We start from the raw sequence: 24,651 nt of genomic DNA on the forward strand, positions 1-24,651 counted from the left end.
GTATGCAGAGGTCTGTGGCAATACAGGAGTAGGCATCTAAAATTGGGCTATTAGGTCACAGAGATGAGACTCTTTACTCAAAATTTCTAGCCACACTTAATCACAAGCACTTAATCAGATTTAAACTTTTGGAGACAGTCTTGTCCTGTTGCCCAGGCTGGAGTGCAGTGGTGCGATCTCAACTCGTTGCTACCTCCACCTCCCGTGTTCAAGTGATTTTCCTGCCTTTTTTTTTCTTTTTTCTTTTTTCTTTTGGAGACAGTCTGGTCCTGTTGCCCAGGCTGGAGTGCAGTGGTGCGATCTCGACTTGCTGCTACCTCCACCTCCCGTGTTCAAGTGATTTTCCTGCCTCAGCCTCCCAAGTAGCTGGGAATACAGGCACCTGTCACCACGCCCAACTATTTCTTTTTGTATTTTTTGGTAGAGACGGGTTTCACCACATTGGCCAGGTTGGTCTCAAACTCCTGACCTCAAGTGATCCATCCACCACGGCCTCCCAAAGTGTTGGGATTGCAAGCATGAGCCACCATGCCCGGCCTTTTTTGTTTTGTTTTGAGATGGAATCTCGCTCTGTCGCCCAGGCTGGAGTGCAGTGGTGCAATCTTGGCTCACTGCAACCTCTGCCTCCTGGGTTCAAGTGATTCTCCTGCCTCAGCATCCCCTGTAGCTGGGATTACAGGCGGGTGCCATCATGCCTGGCTAACTTTCTGTGTTTTTAGTAGAGATGGGGTTTCACCATGTTGCCCAGGCTGGTTTCAAACTCCCGACCTCAAGTGATCCTTCTGCCTCAGCCTCCCAAAATGTTGGAATTACAGGTGTGAGCCACCGTGCCTGGGCCGATGTGTATTTAAACTTATTAAAGTGTTTTTAGATTTAATTTGGTTAATAAAGAAACAGTTGTTTCCAAACCATTCCCTTATTCCAAATTTTCTTGTGCAGGAAGCACAGGGGAGAAAAAAGTGTCTCATGTAAACTGTTGTGCTGAATTTCTGTTGTCCTCAACTCTTAGAGATTGTTGGGAGAATCCTTGCTGTTGGCCGGGCGCGGTGGCTCAAGCCTGTAATCCCAGCACTTTGGGAGGCCGAGACGGGCGGATCACGAGGTCAGGAGATCGAGACCATCCTGGCTAACACGGTGAAACCCCGTCTCTACTAAAAAATACAAAAATCTAGCCGGGCGAGGGTGGCGGGCGCCTGTGGTCCCAGCTACTCGGGAGGCTGAGGCAGGAGAATGGCGTGAACCCGGGAGGCGGAGCTTGCAGTGAGCTGAGATCCGGCCACTGCACTCCAGCCTGGGCGACAGAGCGAGACTCCGTCTCAAAAAAAAAAAAAAAAAAAGAATCCTTGCTGTTTATATGAGTGCTCAAACTCCAGGAACAGAAACTAATCCTCCATGTGATACAAATCAGTGTAACATTCCCAGAGTTTGTACTTGAGGGGCCAGAATTCTTAGAGGCTGCTAGCATACTTAACACTTGGGCAGGGCTAACTCACTGGGAAACTGCCTGACATGGTCAGAGGTTCAGGTGAGCTTGTGGACCACACAGAACAGCCTGAGAGTTTGTAGCACATCACAAAGCTTGGTGGACTTCCCTGTGTAAGAGCCAAAACTTTGTTTAAGACGCGGGAAAGACGGAAGACAAGGATTGGATTCAAGCAGAATGCACATGGGAAAACAAAACAACTCAGGGACTAAGTGCTATGCTGTGTGGGAACAGCTCTGGAGTTCCACATCAGGGTGAATGGTTTGAGCCTGATAGTTGAAAGGGAGAAGAATCTGAATACATTTTTCCCTAGGCTGTCATTTCAGGTGACATGTTAAAGCTGTGGGTTGATTTGTAAAGAGAAGTGTTAACTAATAGCCTTATGGTGTATTGTGACACTCCTTGAGATCAGCTGGCAGTCTGAAGTAGTAGACTGAAAAACTGGATTAAGGAGTTGTTGGCTGGCTTTTCAGAGAGCCGCATGCCTCCTTACTTTAGAGGAGTCTTTTACCAGCTAGTTCTCTCTCCCCTTCACCATCCTCAGGTGGTTCTGGCTTGTGGTTTGATTCCCATGTCTTAGCATGGACTGTTTGCTTTCACTCTCTCTCATCCCAACTCCAATTTATTCATAAGCATCTCTATACCAGTGTGGGTTCCATTGCTTTCATACATATGGTGACCAGTTATCCAAACTCAAATTGTGTAGAAGGTCTGATGAAGGAATTTAGTTGTAGAATTATTAATATGAAAAAGAGTGCAACAGGCCGGGCGCGGTGGCTCAAGCCTGTAATCCCAGCACTTTGGGAGGCCGAGACGGGCGGATCACGAGGTCAGGAGATCGAGACCATCCTGGCTAACACAGTGAAACCCCGTCTCTACTAAAAATACAAAAACTAGCCGGGTGAAGTGGCGGGCGCCTGTAGTCCCAGCTACTCGGGAGGCTGAGGCAGGTGAATGGCGTAAACCCGGGAGGCGGAGCTTGCAGTGAGCTGAGATCCGGACACTGCACTCCAGCCTGGGCGACAGAGCGAGACTCCGTCTCAAAAAAAAAAAAAAAAAAAAAGAAAAGAAAAAGAGTGCAACAAATAAGTATGCAATTAACAACCATTATTGAAAAGAAAAAAATTACATGAAATCATATTGCCTCAGAATTGGGGCACATGGCCACCAAATCTACTTTGTATGACTCTTGTCTTTATCCTTACCATGTTCAAGTCCTCTGCCATGTTCAAATTTTCCCAGAAAGCATTTCATGATCAACTTCATTCTACCTGGATTTTTTTCTGTTCTTTGGTTCCAGTACTTGCTATTTATTGCTGATAGGTTGTCTTTAAGTATGTACCTTCTCTGTCATTCTAGAGTGGAAGCATCATGTCACAACAGACTGTCCCATCGCAAAAGAGAGTGAAGTGTCACCCTTGTGGATGCTGAACCCTAGTGGGACACGAGGTGTTCTGGATCCCCTAGCATAATCCAGGAGATTTGAGCCTTTGTAGTCTATGCAGGATTTGCTTGAGTCTGAGGGATAATGGATTAACCAGAATCTCTGGCGATCACTGATGGGTCTCAAAAAAAAGGAGAATGGCTCTTAAAGCTGCAGTATGAAGCTATTTTAAATTTTCCGATTACTAAAGAGCACTAACGGCATTTTATTTGAGGGGTGTGGTATTCCCTTATTTATTCAAATCTTTTGTTTGTTTGTTTGTTTGTTTGAGACAGGGTTTTCACTCCTACCACCCTGGTTGGAGTGCAGTGGTGCGATCTCAGCTCACTGCAACCTCTGCCTCTTGAATTCAAGTGATTTTCCCGCCTCAGCCTCCCAAGTAGCTGGGACTACAGGTGTGCACCACCACGTCTGGCTAATTTTTGTATTTTTGGTAGAGGTGGAGTTTCAGTATGTTGGTCAGGCTGGTCTCAAACTCCTGACCTCAAATTATCTGCCTGTTTCGACCTCCCAAAGTGCTAGGATTACAGGCGTGAACCATCGCACCTGGCCTTTTGTCTTGATTTTTAATTGAACTTCCTGTTTATCGCCCTTTTTTTCTTCAGCTTTTAAGTTTCAGGGTACACGTGCAGGAAATGCAGGTTTGTTACATAGGTAAACGTGTGACATGTGATATGGTGGTTTCCAGCACAGATGAACCCATCACCTTGGTATTAAGCCCAGCATAATGAATGCTGTAATCTTCCTGATGCTCTCCTTTCCCCCCAACTTCCAACCCTCATTTTTTTCTTGAAACCCTTTGCCTTTGGTTTCAGTGAACTGTTATATCCTGATCCATTCACTTCTTTTTAGGTGCTTTCGTGGCTTTTTCTTTGTCCATGTCCTAAATCAAGAATGGCTAGCTGACTGTCAAATCTTGTTTGCAGATGTTTTATTGGCCCTCAGAGTGTTTTGAAAACATTATTGTAGTTGCTAACAATAAAAATATTTAAAATCTGAATGTATGGCCTTTTTGGGGAAAAGATGACCTGGTTGCACTTAGGTGGCCATTTTCCTGTGGCAGTGATCATTAGAGCTCCTCTTCTGGGAGGGGAACGGGCTGGCTCCAGCCTGCTTTGTTCTGTCTAGTGTGTTCACTCATTCATTAGCCAAAAGTTAACTGTAGTTAATTTTGCCTCTGTACATTTCAGTTTGCAACACCTGTCTTCTGTGTATATTCACCAGGTTCTTGTCCATAACCTCCTGTTTTCTCTCCACTCGCTCTCCCTGATCTGATCACCTCTGTTTCTATTAGTCATGGAAACCAGATGGATGAGTCTGTTTACCATCCTAAGTATTTTTTTCGGTTCAATGGTTATGCCTGCCTTTCAGTGTTTAAGTTCATTTCTTTTTGCATTTTAATTACATTCTTTTTGTTGCTTTCTGGTCTATATGGTTTGATGGCTTGAAATAATTTTCCAACATTGCGTGTTAGTTAAGTCTTTATCTATTTGTAGTGATTCCTAATTGTCATTTTGTCATTTGAGTCTTCTGTGTCCCAACAACTGAGTGGTTGTTGTATTGTGCATATAAATAATATAAAGATAGAATTGCTTTGCTTTTCCTTTTTAATGTAAATATATAGCATTGACATTTTTCTCATGCTTGCAACTTTCAGCCATTGCTTTAATACCTTCGTGTGAAAATTGGTCTTTGAGGTGTATGCTATTTTTCCCTGTAACCCCTTTTTCTGTCATCTACTAAAGCTCCAGGCACAGACATTTCTCTCATCCTGCATCCCTCAGTTCCATCAGAGATTTTATTACCTGGTTCACAGTGTTGCTGTCCCCATCCCAAGTCTTGCCATCACCGTGCCTGCGGACAATGCATTTAATGTTTCACTCTCTAGGAGCTTAATCTATATGGAGATAACAAACATACTAAAAACAGTATGATATTTAAAAATAACTTTTTTTTTTTTTTTTGAGATGGAGTCTCGCTCTGTCGCCCAGGCTGGAATGCAGTGGTCAGATCTCAGCTTACTGCAAGCTCCGCCTCCTGGGTTTACGCCATTCTCCTGCCTCAGCCTCCCGAGTAGCTGGGACTGCAGGTGCCCGCCACTTCGCCCAGCTAGTTTTTTGTATTTTTTAGTAGAGACGGGGTTTCACCGTGTTAGCCAGGATGGTCTCGATCTCCTGACCTCGTGATCCACCCGTCTCGGCCTCCCAAAGTGCTGGGATTACAAGCTTGAGCCACTGCACTGGGCCAAAAATAACGTTTTAAGGCATCCATAGAAGTAGCATAAGCCTGTGTTTGAAACAAAGCCGTAATTGGGGGATGGACACCTGTTTTCTCCTAGGTTCATGTTTCCTTGTGGAGGGACATCACTGTGTAATTCCCTTGGCCTCTCTTTGCCCAGAGGAGGACTTACTAATCTCATTGAAGAACTTGGGCGAGGAACTAGGCAGGGCTTAAGAGCCAGCCACTTGTAGCCTATTCTTGGAAGCTGCAAATTTTCCAGAAACAGATCTTCATGTGGGTAGACCTATGGTTTTCCAACTGCTACTGTTATCGGGTGAGCGAATTGCTCAATTCCAGAATGCAATTTTAGGAAACCCATTGTTTTTGTGTCTTTATTTTTATTTATTTATTTATTTATTTATTTTGAGATGGAGTCTTGCTGTGTCACCAGGCTGGAGTGCAGTAGCGCGATCTCGGTTCACTGCGACCTCCGCCTCCCAGGTTCAAGTGATTCTCCTGCCTCAGCCTCCCAAGTAGCTGGGACTACAGGTGTGTGCCACCACACCTGGCTAATTTTTGTATTTTTAGTAGAGATGGAGTTTCACCATGTTAGCCAGGATGGTCTCGATCTCCTGATCTCGTGATCCATCCGCCTCAGCCTCCCAAAGTGTTGGGATTACAGGTGTGAGCCACTGCGCCCGGCCCATGTCTTTAATTTTTAATGTATTTTTAAAATATGAGCTTTATAATAAAGCTGACAGTTTGGTCACTATCTATTTGACTTTTTTGGTCATGTTTCTCACTTATTCCCGAAATGAGTAGGTAGGTGGATGGAGGGAAGGGATTTTATTTAATGAACCCCCCCAAGCGCCAATAGTAGTCATTGCTAAAAGTTCATAGGGGAGATGATACCATCTAGCTTTTTTGAGGTTTGAGTTGGATATTGAGGGATGGCAGAATTGAGGTAGAGTTTTAAAGATGGGTCTAATAGCATGAGAACATTCAGTCAGATTATGGTGAGTTCAAAGAATAGGAAGTTGACAGCCGGTTTGAGCTAAGGCTTTGGCAAGAGTTGGTAGTGATGAGATTAGGAAGATTGGAATGCCTGATGGACAAATTTGACTTTCCCCCACCCTTATAAGTAGGATAAAGCTATTGATGATTCCTATGTAGGGAAATGACAAGGTTAAAATGATGTATTCAGAAAGAGTTATCATTAGTGTCTAAGAATAGGCTAATATTCAGTGATAATAAATAGGTTTATAATCTAATGATTCACTGTAAATCAGTTTGGAAGTACAAATGCCTTAATATACTAGAAAATAATCTTTCTTAGAAGTTGTCATTCCTTAAATAGCTGTGATTTCTTTGAACAGAAGGTCAATTCCCAGGCTAATTTAGATGGACTTGAAGGTGTCATAGAGCAATAGTGTTAACTTCCCAAAGCAAGCCTTTTTGAAAGAAGTGTACAAGTTGTTGTTGTTTTTAATTGAGGAGCATGTATATGAATGCATCTTAGACCTTTGTAGTGTTTGGTGAAATCCATCCTAGGTGATATTATATTATAATCAGTATTTTAAAAGATTTGGGGCCAGGCACGGTGGCTCACACCTGTAATCCCAGCACTTTGGGAGGCCGACCTGGGTGGATCACGAGGTCAGGAGTCCAAGACCAGCCCAGCCAGCATGGTGAAACCCTGTCTCTACTAAAAATACAAAAATTAGCCAGCATGGTGGCATGTGCCTGTAATCCCAGCTACTCAGGAGGCTGAGGCAGGAGAATCGCGTGAACCCGGGAGGCGGAGGTTGCAGTGAGCCGAGATCGTGCCACTGCACTCCAACCTGGGTGACAGAGTGAGACTCCATCTCAAAAAGAAAAAAAAAAAAAAATGCTAATTTAGTAACCTGGAACAGATGAAAAGCCTGCAAAATGAAATTATGTAAATTTTATCTTTCACTTAGCTGACATTCTTGGAGAGTTTGTGTTGCATATAAATATCTAAGCTCTGCCAGGTTGGACAAAGGCCTTTTTGTAACCTTAGCAGTACATTACAAAGTAGAAAAGGGTATGCTCTTTTTCCATTGAGCTTTTTCTTTCTCATCTTTTCTTCTAACACCCTTTTTCTTACCAGGATCCTACTCCCCCACTCCATAGTCACTATTGGGGTTAAAGGAGCCATGCTCAACTTAGCCTTGACTGTGTTAGATTGGCAGGCAGGTGGAGTAAAAATGTGTCTGCCCATGGAGTATTCAAGACTGTCAGACCATGAGGCACTTGAGGTGGGGAAAAAAAAAAGTGTTGCATAAGAAGGTTAAAACTGACCTTGTGATCCACACAGGTTGGCCTCCCAAAGTATCTGAGATTATGTAAGTGCCTTGTATGAATAATTTTCATTTTAGTTACACAACTAGTGCTTTTTTTCGTTTTGTTATTGGTTTTTAATTAAGCAAATAGTGCTTAATATTGTAGAAGATGCAAACAATACAAAATAGATCAATGTGTCCCCAGTTCCATTGTCCTTTTCAAGGATAATTACTGTGAGCAGTTTGTGTATATTTCTAATCTCTGTGTTTAGATACAGGGCCTTAGTATATTTATTTATTCTGCAACTTGGTTTTTTTTTCCACTTAATATATTTTGGTAACTTTTCCATGTCAGTAACTTTTTCTTTTCTTTTTCTTTTTTTTTGAGATGGAGTTTCACTCTTGTTGCCCAGGCTGGAGTGCAGTGGCACGATCTCGGTTCACTACCACCTCTGCCTCCCAGGTTCAAGCGATTCTTCTGCCTCAGCCTCCCTGATAGCTGGGAATACAGGCACCCGCCACCACGCCCAGCTAATTTTGTATTTTTAGTAGAGACAGGGTTGTGCCATTTGGTCAGGCTCCTGATCTCAGGTCATCTGCCCATCTTGGCCCCCCAAAGTGCTGGGATTATAGGTTACAGGTGTGAGCCACTGTGCCCTGCCACTTTTTCTTTTTTTGAGACAGAGTCTTGCTGTGTTGCCCAGGCTGTAGTGTAGGGCATGATCTCAGCTCACTGCAACCTCTGCCACCTGGATTCAAGCGATTCTCCTGCTAGGTAGATTTTTCCTTTGAGTTGATTTACTTGTATTTATATTTAGGCTCACTTGCATCATCTTCATAAAGAACCGAGAGTTGATGAGAAGATACTTTAGTTGTAAGATACGTTGAGACAAAACCAAATACATTGTATGACTGGTCTGATGTTGGTTGGGGAGTGGCATCTTTGATAGTAAGATTGACACATGAATTCTCTCCCTGGTCCTGCCCTGCTCAGCTGCAGTGCCAAGAGCAAGAGTGAAGGAAAGGGCTGGCCACCTGCCACTGCAGCCCGAGTGGCCTTGTTAAGCAGCCACTCATATCCTATTTGCCTCTTCAAATGTTTATCTGCATAGGAATAGCTAAGAAGGGAAAAGGAAGGGTCTGACCTTTGGCTTCTCTGGTGGTAGAAAACTGCCTTCTCTGTTTTAGAACTAGGAAGTCAGAAAACAGCTTTCAAAGATTACTGACCCTGGTTGCCATGGCAAAACTAAAGGATGGATGATTATCCATTTTATATTACTTATACTTATGTTCCTATTCCTTTTTTTTTTTTTTTTTTTTTTGGGAGAAGGAGTCTCGCTCTGTTGCCCAGGCTGGAGTACAGTGGCGCGATCTCAGCTCACTGCTGCAAGCTCCGCCTCCCGGGTTCTCGCCATTCTCCTGCCTCAGCCTCCTCAGTAGCTGTGACTACAGGTGCCCACCACCACGCCCGGCTAATTTTTGTATTTGTAGAAGCGACAGGGTTTCACCATGTTAGCCAGGATGGTCTCGATCTCCTGACATCGTGATCCACCTGCCTCAGCCTTCCAAAGTACTGGGATTACAGGTGTGAGCCACCGCACCTGGCCTGTGTTCCCATTTTTTAGTGCTAATCTGATTGTAAGTGTTTTTCTTTTCTTTTTTTTGAGACAGAGTCTCTCTCTGTCGCCCAGGCTGGAGTGCAGTGACGGGATCTTGGCTCACTGCAAGCTCCGCCTCCCGGGTCCACACCATTCTCCTGCCTCAGCCTCCTCAGTAGCTGGGACTACGGGCACCCGCCACTACGCCCGGCTAATGTTTTGTATTTTTAGTAGAGACGGAGTTTCGGCATGTTAGCCAGGATGATCTCAATCTCCTGACCTCGTGATCTGCCTCGGCCTCCCGAAGTGCTGGAATTACAGGTGTGAACCACCGTGCCCAGCCACGATTTTAAGTGTTTCTTACTATTGCCTCTGTAAATTATATATTTTCCACAAATAATAGAAGGAAAATGGGTATAAATGAATCTAATATGGTAATCTAGATTATGCTATGTGAGTCTGTCATCACTATTTTAATAATGGGCAGTTATCTTTTAGAAAAGGAGCTGAATGGCTAAGCTGTTTCTAAACCGAATTGAGGTCTCTTCTTGTTTGGATTATCACTGTTTAATGTCAGCTTTCCCATTGAGATCATTTTTTTTGACTTCCCTAGATATTTTTGCAATGCACTTTCTCAATATTTTACTTTTCTACCCACTCTTTACATTTTTGGCACCTCCCTTACCAAAACATCCTGCTACAACTTAATTTTGATAAAAGCCTAATTTAAATGAAAGGTTTATCTATAAACTTCATTACACAACTATGAATATACACACAGAGTCTATCCTTAATATTAGGTCCCTACAGCCTCATATAGGAAGCTTAACATTTAAATGAATTGTTTTGCCATTTTGAAACAAATGCTTTTTTAGGAAATAAAAATCTATAGGTTCTCATGGATACCAAAAGAGTTGCAAAGAACTAGATTAGATCTGTGGTGTATAAAAACTTCATTCAGTAAGGCCAAGGCATGTTCAGTGTCTTTGAACATTTAACAACCAGTACTAATCATTAACTATTGTTTTTTTCAAAGTCAGTTTCTCTCTCTAAATGATGCCTGTTATTCAAACAGCTATATTGACTTCACAGGATAATATAAATTATTAGAGTAAATTTCTACGTAACTTTTACTTTTTGTTTTGGAATACAAATAATTCTTAGGTATAGGTCACATCTCATTTAAAAATTACTACTTTCGTGTTTGCTTTGCATTTCAGCTTGCTAACCTCAAGTATGTTTTAAGAATCTGCTTCATATTATAACCACTGTAATTTAGAGTAAGACCAATCTCTTTTCTTTTTTTTTATATTATTTGTTTTTTATTTTTTTATTTTTATTTTTTGAGACGGAGTCTCGCTGTGTCGCCCAGGCTGGAGTGCAGTGGCGAGATCTCGGCTCACTGCAAGCTCCGCCTCCCGGGTTTCCGCCATTCTCCCGCCTCAGCCTCCGAGTAGCTGGGACTACAGGCGCCCGCCACCGCGCCCGGCTAGTTTTTTGTATTTTTAGTAGAGACGGGGTTTCACCGTGTTAGCCAGGAGGGTCTCGATCTCCTGACCTCGTGATCCGCCCCTCTCGGCCTCCCAAAGTGCTGGGATTACAGGCTTGAGCCACCGCGCCCGGCCGACCAATCTCTTTTCTAAAAGTTTATTTTTAAAATAGGTAATATATTCGCATGGTTCCAAATTTTAAAAATAGGAAAAAGCATACAGTGAAAAAAAGACTTTCTTTGATGCCTGTCCTGCTTCGTGGTTCTCCCTAGACTTAGAGACAGTGTGATCAGTTTCCATACATCTGTAGCTCCACCAGCCCCACCTTTTAACACAGTGGTGGCCCACTATGCTTTGTTTCCACACATTGCTTTGTTTCTGTGACAGTATATAGTGGAGCTCTTTTTTTTTTTTTTTTTTTTGTGAGGCGGAGTCTTGCTCTGTCTCCTGGGCTGGAGTACTGTGGCCGGATCTCAGCTCACTGCAAGCTCCGCCTCCCAGGTTCACGCCATTCTCCTGCCTCAGCCTCCCGAGTAGCTGGGACTGCAGGCGCCCGCCACCTCGCCCGGCTAGTTTTTTTTTGTATTTTTTAGTAGAGACGGGGTTTCACCATGTTAGCCAGGATGGTCTCAATCTCCTGACCTCGTGATCCGCCCGTCTCGGCCTCCCAAAGTGCTGGGATTACAGGCTTGAGCCACCGCGCCCGGCCGGAGCTCATTCTTTATCAGTACATAAAGAGCTTCCTCTTCCCACCCACCCTCCGCTTATAGTTGCAGAGTATTCTCTTATTGGTGGGCATTTAAACCTTTAAAATAATTGATTTTACTGATTCTGTTGAGCAAATATTGATTGAGTACCTGCTGTTTGCCAGGCACTGTTCTTTCCACTTGGGATATAATGTATAAGGCAAGGGAATTTCCTGCCCTCATGGAGCCAATTCTAATCTCGAGAGGCATGCAATAAACCATGATGGGTAATTTGTACACACATCAGTTTGAGGGCCAAGTGTATTTGTGAGATGCACTTTTAGGATTGGAATATCTGGTTTAAAAGTTATATGTAGGCTGGGCACAGTGGCTCATGCCTGTAATCCCAGCACTTTTGGGAGGCTGAGACGGGTGCATCACCTGAGGTCAGGAGTTCGAAACCAGCCTGATCAACATGGAGAAACCCCATCTTTACTAAAAATACAAAATTAGCCAGGCATGCATAGTGGTGCATTCCTGTAATCCCAGCTACTTGGGAGGCTAAGGCAGGAGAATCGATTGAACCCGGGAGGCAGAGGTTGTGGTGAGCCAAGATCACACCATTACACTCCAGCCTGGGCAACAAGAGTGAAACTCCATCTCAAAAAACAAAAGCCCCTCCCCTCCCCTCCCCTCCCCTCCCCTCCCCTCCCCTCCCCTCTCCTCCCCTCCGCTCCCCTCCCCTCCCCTCCCCTCCCCTCCTTAGAGGCTCCGTTTGTCGCCAGGCTGGAGTACAGTGGCACAATCTTGGTTCACCGCAATCTCCACCTCCCAGGTTCAAGCCATTCTCCTGCCTCAGCCTCCGAGTAGCTAGGATTATGGGCGTGTGCCATCACACCCAGCTAATTTTTGTATTTTTAGTAGAGATGGGGTTTCACCATGTTGGCCAGGATGGTCTCCATCTCCTTACCATGTGATCCACCTGCCTCGGCCTCCCTAAGTCTGGAACTACAGGCATGAGTCACCGTGCCTGTCCTAAAAGTTATATGTATTTTTCACTGAGTGATTTAAGTGCCAAATTATTCTTTTTAGAAGATGTACTAGTTTATATATCTACTACTAGCAATGTTTGAGAGCCTGTTTTTTTCATACCTTCTCCAATATAGTGTGTTATCAAACTTCTTGTTTTTATTGACTTGGTGGGTGACAAGGTATATCTTGGTATCATTTTTACTTTCATTTTTCTTTTGAGAAAAGCTTAACATTTGTATATATCGAAAGTCATTTATATTTTCTTTTTCTTTTTTTCCTTTTTTTTTTGAGGTGAAGTCTCACTCTGTTGCCCAAACTGGAGTGTAGTGGCACAATCTCGGCTTACTACAACTTCCGCCTCCCAGGTTCAACCAGTTCTCCTGCCTCAGCCTCTGGAGTAGCTAGGATTACAGGTGTCAGCCACTATGCCTGGTCGCGAACTCCTGACCTCAAGTGATCTGTCTGTCTTGGCCTCCCAAAGTGCTGGGATTACAGGCGTGAGCACTGTGCCTGGCCCTGTTTTCTTTTTAAACAATTTTTAGATTTTAATTTTTGTGGGTACCTAGTAGGTATATTTATGGGGGTACATGAGATGTTTTGATACAGGCATACAATGCCTAATAATCACATTAGGGTAAGCGGGGGTTATTCATTACCTCAAGCATTTATCTTTTGTGTTACAATCCATTTATACTGTTTTTAGTTATTTTAGAATGTATAATTAAACTTATATTGACTATAGTCACCCTGTTGTGCTATCAAATACTAGATCTTACTCATTCTATTTTTTTTTGTACCCATTGACCATCCTTACTTCCCCTACCCAACCCCTCCTCTGTCCTCCCCAGCCTCTGGTAGCCATCATTCTTCTCTCTTATCTTCACTGTGAATATCAGTCTTTTCTCTATAGTAGAATCACAGCAGCAATTTACCTTCTCATCTTATTTAATATTTAGGGAAGATACTAGAGATTTCAAGTATTTTAGCCTAAAAATTTGAACTCCTATAGGTACTAAGTTGTAAAATAAGTGTATTATGTTTAGTTATCATAAATGGTAATAGTGAAAATAATAGTTATAATAAATAGTAATTAGTAGTGATGACTCATGCTTACCATATATGTAGCTGGCATTTTCTCCTGAATGGCTGAAATAGTATTTATTTGTATTTTTGTTTTGTTTTGTTTGTTTGTTTGTTTTTTGAGACGGAGTCTCGCTATGTCGCCAAGCTGGATCTTGGCTCACTGCAGCCTCCGCCTCCCGGGTTCAAGTGATTCTCCTGCCTCACCCTTCCGAGTAGGCGTACTGCAGGCGCATGCCACCACGCCCAGCTAATTTTTGTATTTTTAGTAGAGACGGGGTTTCACCATGTTGGCCAGGATGGTCTCTATCTCTTGACCTTGAGATCCGCCCGCCCGCCCGCCTCTGCCTCCCAAAGTGCTGGGATTACAGGCATGAGCCACCGCGCCTGGCCAATAGTATTTCTTTGAATTTTACCCTTGCCCCTTGTAAAATGGGAAGTTATGAATGGATAAGAAAGTTAATACTCAGCTGGGCGCGGTGACTTAAACGCCTGTAATCCCAGCACTTTGCGAGGCCGAGGCAGGAGGATCTCGAGGTCTGGTGTTTGAGACCAGCTTGGCCAACATGGTGAAACTAAAAATACAAAAATAAAAAATTAGCCAGGCGTAGTGGCACACCCCTGTAATCCCAGCTACTTGGGAGGCTGAGGCAGGAGAATCACTTGAACCCGGGAGGCAGAGGTTGCAGTGAGCCGAGATCATGCCATTGCACTCCAGCCTGTGCAATAGAGTGAGATTCCGTCTCAAAAAAAAAAAAAGAAAGTTAATACCCAGATTAATATTAATCCATGGGAGAATACCCAGTAAATTAGATTATTTATCTCACAACCGAAGGAGAGGACCACTGTGATAATGTGATATAATAAAACATATATATTTGTTCTTCATCCCGAATTCCTGGCTCAGAGGTCCTAAAACCCTAGGAATTTCCTGAGTGATTAGGATTAGAGGAGCGTCTTATCTGTAATAAACTCCTTTCAGCTATACCTGAGTTTCTGCTAATGAAGTGATTCTTCGTGGGCTCCTTGATAGCTTCTGGATGAGGGCTGGTGGTTGCCAAAGGAACACTTCATGCGATTTGAGTGTTGGAACTTTCAACCCTGCATCCCTCCAGAGAGAGGAGAGGGGCTGGAGATTGAGTTCAGTTACCAATGGCCAGTGATTTTTATCAGTCATGCCTACCTAAGGGAATCTCCATAAGAATCTTAAATAATAGAGTTTAGAGAGCTTCTGGGTTGGTGAAGACGTTGAGGTGCTGGGAGGATGGTGTGCCTAAAAAGGACATGGAAGCTCTGCCCATTCCCCTTTCCTCCATATCTTAACCCCATGTACCTCTTTCATTTGGCTGTTTGTCTTTAACCTTTATAGTAAACCAGTAAACAAAAGTGTGGTCATGTGCCGCATAATGATGTTTTTGTCTAAGAGGGACTACATATATGACTGATCCCCTGAGATTATAATACTCTATTTTTACTGTACCTTTTCTATGTTTAGATGTATTTTGATACACAGATACCATTGTGTTACGTTATAGCCTCTACGGAGATCATAAAGATGACCAAGGCTCAGTCTCAGCAGGGAAAATTGAATTTATGTATGTAAAAAACGTCTCACAGGCAAATCAGAGCCTTGATGTGAATAGAAGTGTTAATTGTAGTACCATTTCTCGAATTGTTGTGTGCCAGGCACTGTGCTGTGAGCTTTTTCATACATCTAACGTTAATATCTCTCAGAACAGCTCTGTGAATTACCTATGTATAAGTAGATTAATATCATTCTCATTTTACAGATGAGGAAGACATATGATTTGTTAAGTGACTTGCCTAAGTTCACATAGTCTGTAAATTCCTGAATTGTGTTGAAGTCTGACTCCAAAGTTCATTCTACTCAAAAAATGCCAGAGGAACTATAATATATTGCTGGTGGAATTGTAAATGATGCAGTCAGTTTGGAAAACAGTTCGGCAGTTCCTCAAAAGGTTGAACGGAAAATCAAATGACCCAAGAAGAGAAATGAAAATAAACGGTCACACAAAAACTTATAAATGGGCCGGGCGCGGTGGCTCAAGCCTGTAATCCCAGCACTTTGGGAGGCCAAGACGGGCGGATCACGAAGTCAGGAGATCGAGACCTTCCTGGCTAACCCGGTGAAACCCCGTCTCTACTAAAAATACAAAAATACAAAAAAACTAGCCGGGCAAGGTGGCGGGCGCCTGTAGTCCCAGCTAATTTTTGCATTTTTAGTAGAGACAGGGTTTATGCCATGTTGGCCAGGCTGTTCTCAAACTACTGACCTCATCACCCGCCTCAGGCTCCCAGAGTGCTGGGATTACAGGCATAAGCCACCATGCCCAGTCGGGAGGATAAGATTCTTATGAATGGGAGGATCACATCACAGCTAAATGTTTCATCTCTCTTGTACACTTCAATGAACTGGATGAACAAGGCCGTTCAATAAAATGTAATAGCCACATGATTTTAAATTTTGTTAGTAGCCACATTAGAAAGAAAACTTGAAATTATTTTTAATATTCAGTCCAATATACCAAAATATTTCTACTGTAATATTAAGATACTTTACATTTTCTCATACCAAGTCTTTGAAATCCAGTGTGTATGTTACATTGACAGTGCATCTCAATTTGGACCAGCCACATTTCAAATGCTCAGTAGCCACATCTGCATAGTGGCCACCAAGTTAGATGGCATAGGTCTAGACCAGAACTATGCAAAGCTACCTGGTTTCTAAAGAACTGAACGTTACTCATGATAATCCCAAGACGATTTACTATTATTGCATGCCTTAACAAACTACAGTATGATTTTAAAACATTCTGTATATAGTTGAATGTAACTTTCGTTGCTATAATACATTAGAAAATACTCATTTTTAAAGCAGTCTGAATTTCTCTGAAGCTGCCATAGATAACATTCAAAAACAAAGCTCCTTGTTTGTCAGTAAATTTTCAGATATATTTGCTTGAATTCACAGCTATTTAAATTGGGCCAGGCACAGTGGCTCCCACCTATAATCCCAGCACTTTGGAGGCCAAGGTGGGTGGATCACTTGAGGTCAGGAGTTCCAGACCAGCCTAGCCAACATGGTGAAACCCCATCTCTACTAAAAATACAAAAAAAAAAAAAGGGTCGGGCATGGTGGCTCACACCTGTAATCCCAACACTTTGCGAGGCTGAGGCAGGCAGATCATGAGGTCAAGAGATCAAGACCATCCTGGCCAACATGGTGAAACCCCATCTCTACTAAAAATACAAAATTTGCTGGGTGTGATTGGAGCATGTCTGTAGTCCCAGCTACTCTGGAGGCTGAGGCAAGAGAATCGCTTGAACCCAGGAGGCAGAGGTTGCAGTGAGCTGAGATCGCACCCCTGCACTTCAGCCTGGCAACCCAGCGAGATTCCTTCTCAAAAAAAGAAAAACCGGGCGAGGTGGCAGATGCCTACTGTAATCCCAGCTACTCAGGAGGCTGAGGCAGGCAAATCACTTGAACCTGGGAGGCAGAGGTTGCAGTGAGCCAAGATCATGTCACTACACTCCAGTCTGGGCAACAGAGTGAGACTCTGTCTCAAAAAAAAATTATTTTAAATAATCTGATCCTCATAAAATTCAGCATTCCGAAGAACTGGGGGTAGGAAACTTGAGCCCCACTTTGAGATGGAGTGGATTCCTCTTGAGATTCTCTACAGCACACATACTCTTGACCTTTTCATGTATCTCTGTCTCCTAATTTGGCAGGAAATACAGGAAAAGAAACAAGGAAAAGGCCAGGTGCGGTGGCTCAAGCCTGTAATCCCGACACTTTGGGAGGTTGAGATGGGCAGATCACGAGGTCAGGAGATTGAGACCATCCTGGCTAACACAGTGAAACCCCGTCTCTACTAAAAAATGCAAAAAACTAGCTGGGCGAGGTGGCGGGTGCGTGTAGTCCCAGCTACTCGGGAGGCTGAGGCAGGAGAATGGTGTGAACCCGGGAGGCGGAGCTTGCAGTGAGCTGAGATCCGGCCACTGCACTCCAGCCTGGGCGACAGAGCGAGACTCCGTCTCAAAAAAAAAAAAAAAAAAAAAAAAAAAAAACTTACAAATGGATGCCAAAATAGCATTAGTCATAATATTCCCAAAGTGAAACAAAATGTGGTATATCCATATACTGGAATATTATTTAGCCATAGAAAGGAATGAATTGGTATGTGGTTCAATGTGGATGAACCTTGCAAACATTATGGTAGGTGAATGAACCTGATTACAAAGACCACATTAGTTTTATGATTCTGTTTATGTGAAATGTCCAGAATAGGCAAATACACAGAAGTTGGAGTAGTGGTTGTCAGTGGCTCAGGGAAGAGATAAATGGTCTTGACGTTTCTTTTTGGGGTGGTGAAAATGTCTTAAAATTGTGATGATGGTTGTACAACTTTGTGAATATTCTGAAAAAAATTTAATTGTATACTTTAAATAATAGATAATTGTATAGTATGTGAATTGTGTCTCACTAAGGTTGTTTAAAACAAGACAAAACAAAACAAATCCGATTCTGAAATAGAACTTTCTGCTCTACATATCTAGAAGTATCAGTAAGCTCTTACTGTAATAGTAAATAAGTATGTGATCCTCACTTGCAGTCTTTAGCCTCATGTTATTTCTTCCCAACATTAATAATATCTTAAAATGTACTGTCTGAGGCTGGGCATGGTGGCTAATGCCTGTAATTCCAGCATTTTGGGAGGCTGAGGTGGGCAGATCACGAGGTCAGGAGTTCAAGACCAGCCTGACCAACATGGCGAAACCCGGTCTCTACTAAAAATACAAAAATTAGTTGGGTGTGGTGGCGTGTGCCTGTAATCCCAGCTACTCAGGAGGGGTTTTGTTAACCTTTGGTCCACAGTCATGTGCGCGTTTTATTTATGACTTCATGTTTAGTATCTTCTTTCTTTCTTTCTTTCTTTCTTTTTTTTTTGAGATGGAGTCTCGCTCTGTCGCCCGGGCTGGAGTGCAGTGGCCGGATCTCAGCTCACTGCAAGCTCCGCCTACCGGGTTTACGCCATTCTCCTGCCTCAGCCTCCCAAGTAGCTGGGACTACAGGCGCCCACCACCTCCTCCGGCTAGTTTTTTTTTGTATTTTTTAGTAGAGACGGGGTTTCACTGTGTTAGCCAGGATGGTCTTGATCTCCTGACCTCATGATCCTCCCGTCTCGGCCTCCCAAAGTGCTGGGATTACAGGCTTGAGCAGTATCTTCTTTCAGAAGGTTTTGCTAACTCCAAGATTATTTTCTTTTTCTTTTTTTGAAACAGGGTCTCACTCATGCAGGCTGGAGTGCAGTGGCATGATCTTGGCTCACTGCAGCCTCTTATCTCCTGGGTTTAAGTGATTCTCCTGCCTCAGCCTCCCTAGTAGCTGGGATTACAGGGGTGCGCCACCACGTGTGGCTAATTTTTGTATTTTTAGTAGAGACAGAGTTTCACCATGTTGGCCAGCTTGGGTCTTGAGTTCCTAACCTCAGGTGATCCACCCGCCCTAGCCTCCCAAAGTGCTGGGATTACAGGCCTGAGCCACTGCGCTTGGCCTCCAAGATTATTTTAAAAACTTAACATTTGCCGGGCGCGGTGGCTCACGCCTGTAATCCCAGCACTGTGGGGGGCCGAGACGGGCGGATCACAAGGTCAGGAGATCGAGACCATCCTGGCTAACATGGTGAAACCCCGTCTCTACTAAAAATGCAAAAAATTAGCCGGGCGTGGCGGCGAGCGCTTGTAGTCCCAGCTGCTTGGGAGGCTGAGGCAGGAGAATGGCGGGAACCCGGGAGGCGGAGCTTGCAGTGAGCCGGGATCGCGCCACTGCACTCCAGCCTGGGCCACAGAGCGAGACTCCGTCTCAAAAAAAAAAAAAAAAACTTAACATTTTTGTCTAAAACTGCCCTCATTTTTTATATTACATAGATATTTGACTCACCATTTTGTTTATGGTATGAAGTACAAACCAAAACTTTTAAAAATGGGTAATCTGTTGTTCAATCACTTATTGAATAGTTTGTGTGTGTGTGTTTTTTTTTTTTTTTTTTTTTTTTTTTTTGAGACGGAGTCTTGCTCTGCTGCCCAGGCTGGAGTACAGTGGCCGGCTCTCAGCTCACTGCAAGCTCCGCCTCCCGGGTTCACGCCATTCTCCTGTCTCAGCCTCCCGAGTAGCTGGGACTACAGGCGCCCGCCTCGTCGCCTGGCTAGTTTTTTGTATTTTTTAGTAGAGACGGGGTTTCACCGTATTAGCCAGGATGGTCTCGATCTCCTGACCTCATGATCCGCCCGTCTCGGCCTCCCAAAGTGCTGGGATTACAGGCTTGAGCCACCGCGCCCGGCCTGAGTTTGTGTTTTTATTGGTTAGAAAGGTAACTATTATTAAAGAGCAGTTGTTACTGGAAGGTAGTTTTTCAAGTTAACAAATGGATTTATTAAAAATGTGTACATTTAAAGTAATAAAAACATTTAAAGTGTTACGTGATTGCAGATTAGATTGTTTCTTATATGTTTAGAATTTATAGGACCAATTTTTTCTCGAAGTGTGTAGTCTGAAAAGGAATATAATATTTTTCCTCATAAATAAGAATTTGCCTTATTGAAAGCTTGTGTTTATGTAGGTAATCTTACTTTGAGAGCAGACCACTCGGTCTAGTGGAAAGAGGGGGAGTTAGCGGTTTGAATAATGGAGTTGTCGTTTTAGACCTGCTACTCTGACTGCTGCTTTGTGTGGGTCAGCCTCTCTGGTTTGTTTTCCTCTGTTAAAATGCGTGAACAGTAATCCCCACAGTGTCTACTTATGAGTATTTTATTAGATGGGATCATGGATATAAAAGCACTTTTAATTGGTAAAGCAGTTTAAATGTAAGGAATTACTGCATCTTAACCTTTCCTCCCTTTTTCTTGTAGGTAGTGTTGGTGCTTCTTTTCAGTGCCAGTCCATCCATCACGACCACATTTGTCATGATGACAGTGACAAGGTGAGGTTCGTGTTGATGTCTGCCATGGTGAAAATGCATGCCAACCTTACATTGCTGGTTTCTCTTGCATAACTCTGGGCCTAGGGCAAGAAGAGTGTGATTTGTGGGGACACACTGTTGAGATGCTGAGGGCCTTGCTGGTTTGTATGTCAAATTATACAGAAAACCTAGGGCTAATTCCTCAACCTGAGGTGGGTTGGACTTTTGATCAACACTCCACTTTCCTACCTATGCCTCTGTCCCCATCATGGTGCTTCCTCTTATGCACAGCCTGAATGGATTATCTTAATATATGACCATGTGTTTCAAAGGTTGATAGCTGTCTCAGCAACTCATGTTGGAAATATCTTGGACATTACCTTTTGGTCCACTTTTGGTGTTAATTGCATTGAATTATGTTTTCTTCTTATACTTTACCTTCAAAAAAATTTTTTTTGCCTCTGTTTACAAAGGCCAATTTATTTTATTTTATTTTATTTTTTGAGACGGAGTCTTGCTCTGTCACCCAGGCTGGAGTGCAGTGGCCGGATCTCGGCTCACTGCAAGCTCCGCCTCCCAGGTTCATGCCATTCTCCTGCCTCAGCCTCCCGAGCAGCTGGGACTACAGGCGCCCGCCACCATGCCCAGCTAATTTTTTTTGTATTTTTTAGTAGAGACGGGGTTTCACCGTGTTAGCCAGGATGTTCTCGATCTCCTGACCTCGTGATCCGCCCGTCTCGGCCTCCCAAAGTGCTGGGATTACAGGCTTGAGCCACCGCGCCCTGCCTCAAAGGCCAATTTAAATATTGGGGATTGTCAGTTGAATCGATCTGGTTCATACACAAGAAGTCTACTTTGGGCCTGATATGTGTATATTTTAAATTATGTCCAAACTATTGGTGGTGGTTTCATTGTGTTTTTTGCTTTTGTTCTTTTTATCTCTAAAGAAACCTGATCTCTAGGGACTTTTCATACTCATCAGTACCCTGGATGGCCCAGCCCTTGCTGGGCCAGAAATATTGCAGTAAATATTTCTGTGGGCTGGGCGTTGGGAACATCTGGCTGCCGATCTGGATGGACTTAAATTTAGTCTTTTTCATCACCAGTTTCCAGTGGCTTCCCTCCCATTTCCTGTGTGTTATATGCAGGAATCTGTCACTCCTTTGGTAGTTTCCAGTGCAGACCAATCTAAGCAGTCTTTTTCTCTGCTGTTTTGATCAAGATCCTCCTCTCCTATTGCGTTGGAGCTGGATCAAGAAGTTGGTTGATCATTGGGAATTTCCAAATGGTTTCTTTGTTCTGTTTGTTGGTCTCTTTGTCTTTGTGAGCTTTGCTCAGACTGATTTCACTCTTTTTACAGGGAGTGGTAGCCATAGCATTCCAGAGTCTCCTTTATTATTGTACCAATCAAGAGGCATGAGTTTCATTTTTAACTTATTTCAAAGGCGAGCCACTGAAAGAGACTTCTAGAATATATAGTTGGCTACAGAAAATTTTGTATACTACAGATTTTAGAAATGAGCATTTGAAGTTAAGAGTGATGATAGAGGGATAAAGCAAAATCAGTTTAGGTTACTAATGTTACAAGTGATTGTGCATCATAATTATGAAGGTGCTTTTGGGTTAAATTTTTTTTCTTCTGCTAAGTGTGTTATGCTACTATCCATTTGTTCATTTATAGTATAGGAGCCAGACTGCCCTCCGGGTTGTCTCCAGACCTTAGATTCTAAAGATAAGCTTTTTGTCTATCTTTGCCAGGTACTTCCTGTCGCCCCTTAAACTGTTTTTGTTTTCTAATTTATTAATCTTTCTTTTTTTTTTTTGAGACGGAGTCTCGCTCTGTCGCCCAGGCTGGAGTGCAGTGGCCGGATCTCAGCTCACTGCAAGCTCTGCCTCCCGGGTTTACACCATTCTCCTGCCTCAACCTCCTGAGTAGCTGAGACTACAGGCGCCCGCCACCTCGCCCGGCTAGTTTTTTTGTATTTTTTAGTAGAGACGGGGTTTCACCGTGTTAGCCAGGATGGTCTCGATCTCCTGACCTCGTGATCCGCCCGTCTCGGCCTCCCAAAGTACTGGGATTACAGGCTTGAGCCACCGCACCCGGCCATAATTTATTAATCTTTCTATAGCTGATTTTGTGCTTTTAAGACAGGAGATTTTTCTGGAAATACGGGGGAAAAAAGGGAAAAGAAGTTTAAGGAATATTATTAAGGAATAGGAGATCAGCAGATTAAAGAACAGTCTGAAACGCCTCTCCTTCCTATCTACTATGTATATATTGATTGTTTCCTAAATGGAAATGGAGAAAATGGATTAGGGTCTCTTGACTATGTATTTAGCATTTATTCAACTTATTCAGTCAGCAAGTAATACTTATCGATTGGTAGCTCTGTGTCTAGGCATTTAGGGAATACAGCCAGATACAAAATAGATAAAGATTCTAGTATTAGCATTTTATAGTAAGTGAAGTGGATAAAAGAAAAGTTACAGATTACAGCCTTTTTTTTTCTTTTTTTGGGGGGGGGATGGGGTGGGGAGACTGAGTCTCCCTTCGTTGCTCAGGCTGGAGTGCAATGCACAATCTTGGCTCACTGCAACCTCTGTCTCCCAGGTTCAAACTATTCTCAGCCTCCTGAGTAGCTGAGATTGCAGGTGTGTGCCACTGCGCCCAGCTAATTTTTTGTATTTTTATGTTTGTTTTTTTGTTTATTATTTTGAGACAGAGTCTCTCTCTGTTGCCAGGCTGGAGTGCAATGGAAAGATCTCAGCTCACTGCAGTGTCTGCCTCCTGGTTCAAGTGATTGTTGAGCCTCTGCCTCCCAAGTAGCTGGGACTACAGGTGTTCATCACCACACCCGGGTAATTTTTGTATTTTTAGTGGAAATGGGGTTTCACCATGTTGGCCAGGCTGGTCTCGAACTCCTGGCCCCAAGTGATCCACCCAACTCGGCCTCCCAGAGTGTTTGGATTACAGGCATGAGCTGCTGTGCCCAGCCAGATTATAGCTTTCAACAGGATCATCAGGTGTTATTCTGGGGAGGAGACTGGGTGGATAGCATATTTAAAAATCAGATCCCTACATTTACAACACCCCCCGATATCTTTCTATGACACGTGGGTATTGGTTTTGCAAAAACTAAAATGAACCTGTTGCCCTTTGCACACTCACTCTCTCTCCGTTCCCCACTTCCTTATATAGTCTTACTCAGAATTAAAGGGATCATACAGCATGTTTACGCCAACCTGCTTTTTATTTTTATTTTATTATTTTTTTATTTTTCAGACAGAGTTTCGCTCTTGTTGCCCAGGCTGGAGTGCAATGGTGCGATCTTGGCTCGCTGCAACCTCCGCCTCCCGGGTTCAAGCGATTCTCCAGCCTCAGACTCCCAAATAACTGGGATTACAGGCATCTGCCACCACGCCCAGCTAATTTTGTATTTTTAGTAGAGAGGAGGTTTCTCCATGTTGGTCAGGCTGGTCTCAAACTCCCAACATCAGGTGATCTGCCCGCCTTGGCCTCCCAAAGTGCTAGTATTACAGGCGTGAGCCACCACGCCCAGCCCTAACCTGCTTTTAAAAAAATAAACCTGGGAGCTGTGACCACCATGGGAGAAATTACTTGTTCAGTGGTAACCCACAGTGCTAGGGCTAGAGCAGATCTTCTATATCAAATGCAAGTCATATAAAATATTTGCTTAGGTATTCTGAGCACATTGTAAAAACGTGTTGATTCTTTGCTTGTCTTTGCTTACCTTTCAGGCATGGTGTGTTTCTCAGATTGGAGAAGAAAAGTTGATTTTTCTTAAAAGTTTTCTCACTTTTAAGTAATCCGTGTATGACTGGGGATGGAACCACAGTTCATGCAAGGAGTGTGAGGGCCAATGTATTTGTTGGACATCCTCTCTACAGCCTTGGAGGTGGTGGCCAATCCCGTTTTTTGGCTTGATCTGTTGTCCTCCAGCTTAAAGTTTCTCTCCTGATTATGTATCTGTTTATAGTTTATGGTGCTGGAAGAAACTGATTGCAGCTCTGATGTTAATTAAATCCCGTGAGTTACAGATTCTCATTAATTTACATTGGGCACAGCAATTTACACAAGTCCTCCTGCATTATTTTTACATTCGTTCACAGGGCCATATTCCATAATTTCTAGGTAGCAAACGTTTATATTTGAGTAGCTACTACATATAGAGCAATGGGCAAGGAAATAAAGATACTGTTAACCGATTACTTGTGTTGTGAAGAGTAAGAAAGCAGGGAAGGGGGCATAGAAGTACTGGAAGAAGGTTGCTCTTAACCAGGTAGTCATAACACCTTTTGAAGTAGGGACTG

General features: G+C 43.3%; 1 protein-coding gene across 4 annotated transcripts in view; it reads left to right on the forward strand.

Annotated features, from left to right (window-relative positions):
* RNF38 (ring finger protein 38) overlaps positions 1–24,651 on the forward strand; it is a 154,222-nt gene that overhangs the window by 44,495 nt on the left and 85,076 nt on the right. For 3 of the 4 annotated variants that reach the window (XM_010369951.2, XM_030919402.1, XM_010369952.2), the window contains exon 2: positions 20,270–20,340. The exons of the other annotated variant lie outside the window; for it this stretch is intronic. In XM_010369951.2, coding sequence (XP_010368253.2) covers positions 20,270–20,340 — 71 coding nt within the window. The remainder of the gene's footprint in view (positions 1–20,269; positions 20,341–24,651) is intronic. 4 annotated transcript variants of the gene reach the window in all.

The sequence above is a fragment of the Rhinopithecus roxellana genome, chromosome 16 (genome assembly GCF_007565055.1).
Source record: "Rhinopithecus roxellana isolate Shanxi Qingling chromosome 16, ASM756505v1, whole genome shotgun sequence".
NCBI classification, from domain to species: domain Eukaryota; kingdom Metazoa; phylum Chordata; class Mammalia; order Primates; family Cercopithecidae; genus Rhinopithecus; species Rhinopithecus roxellana.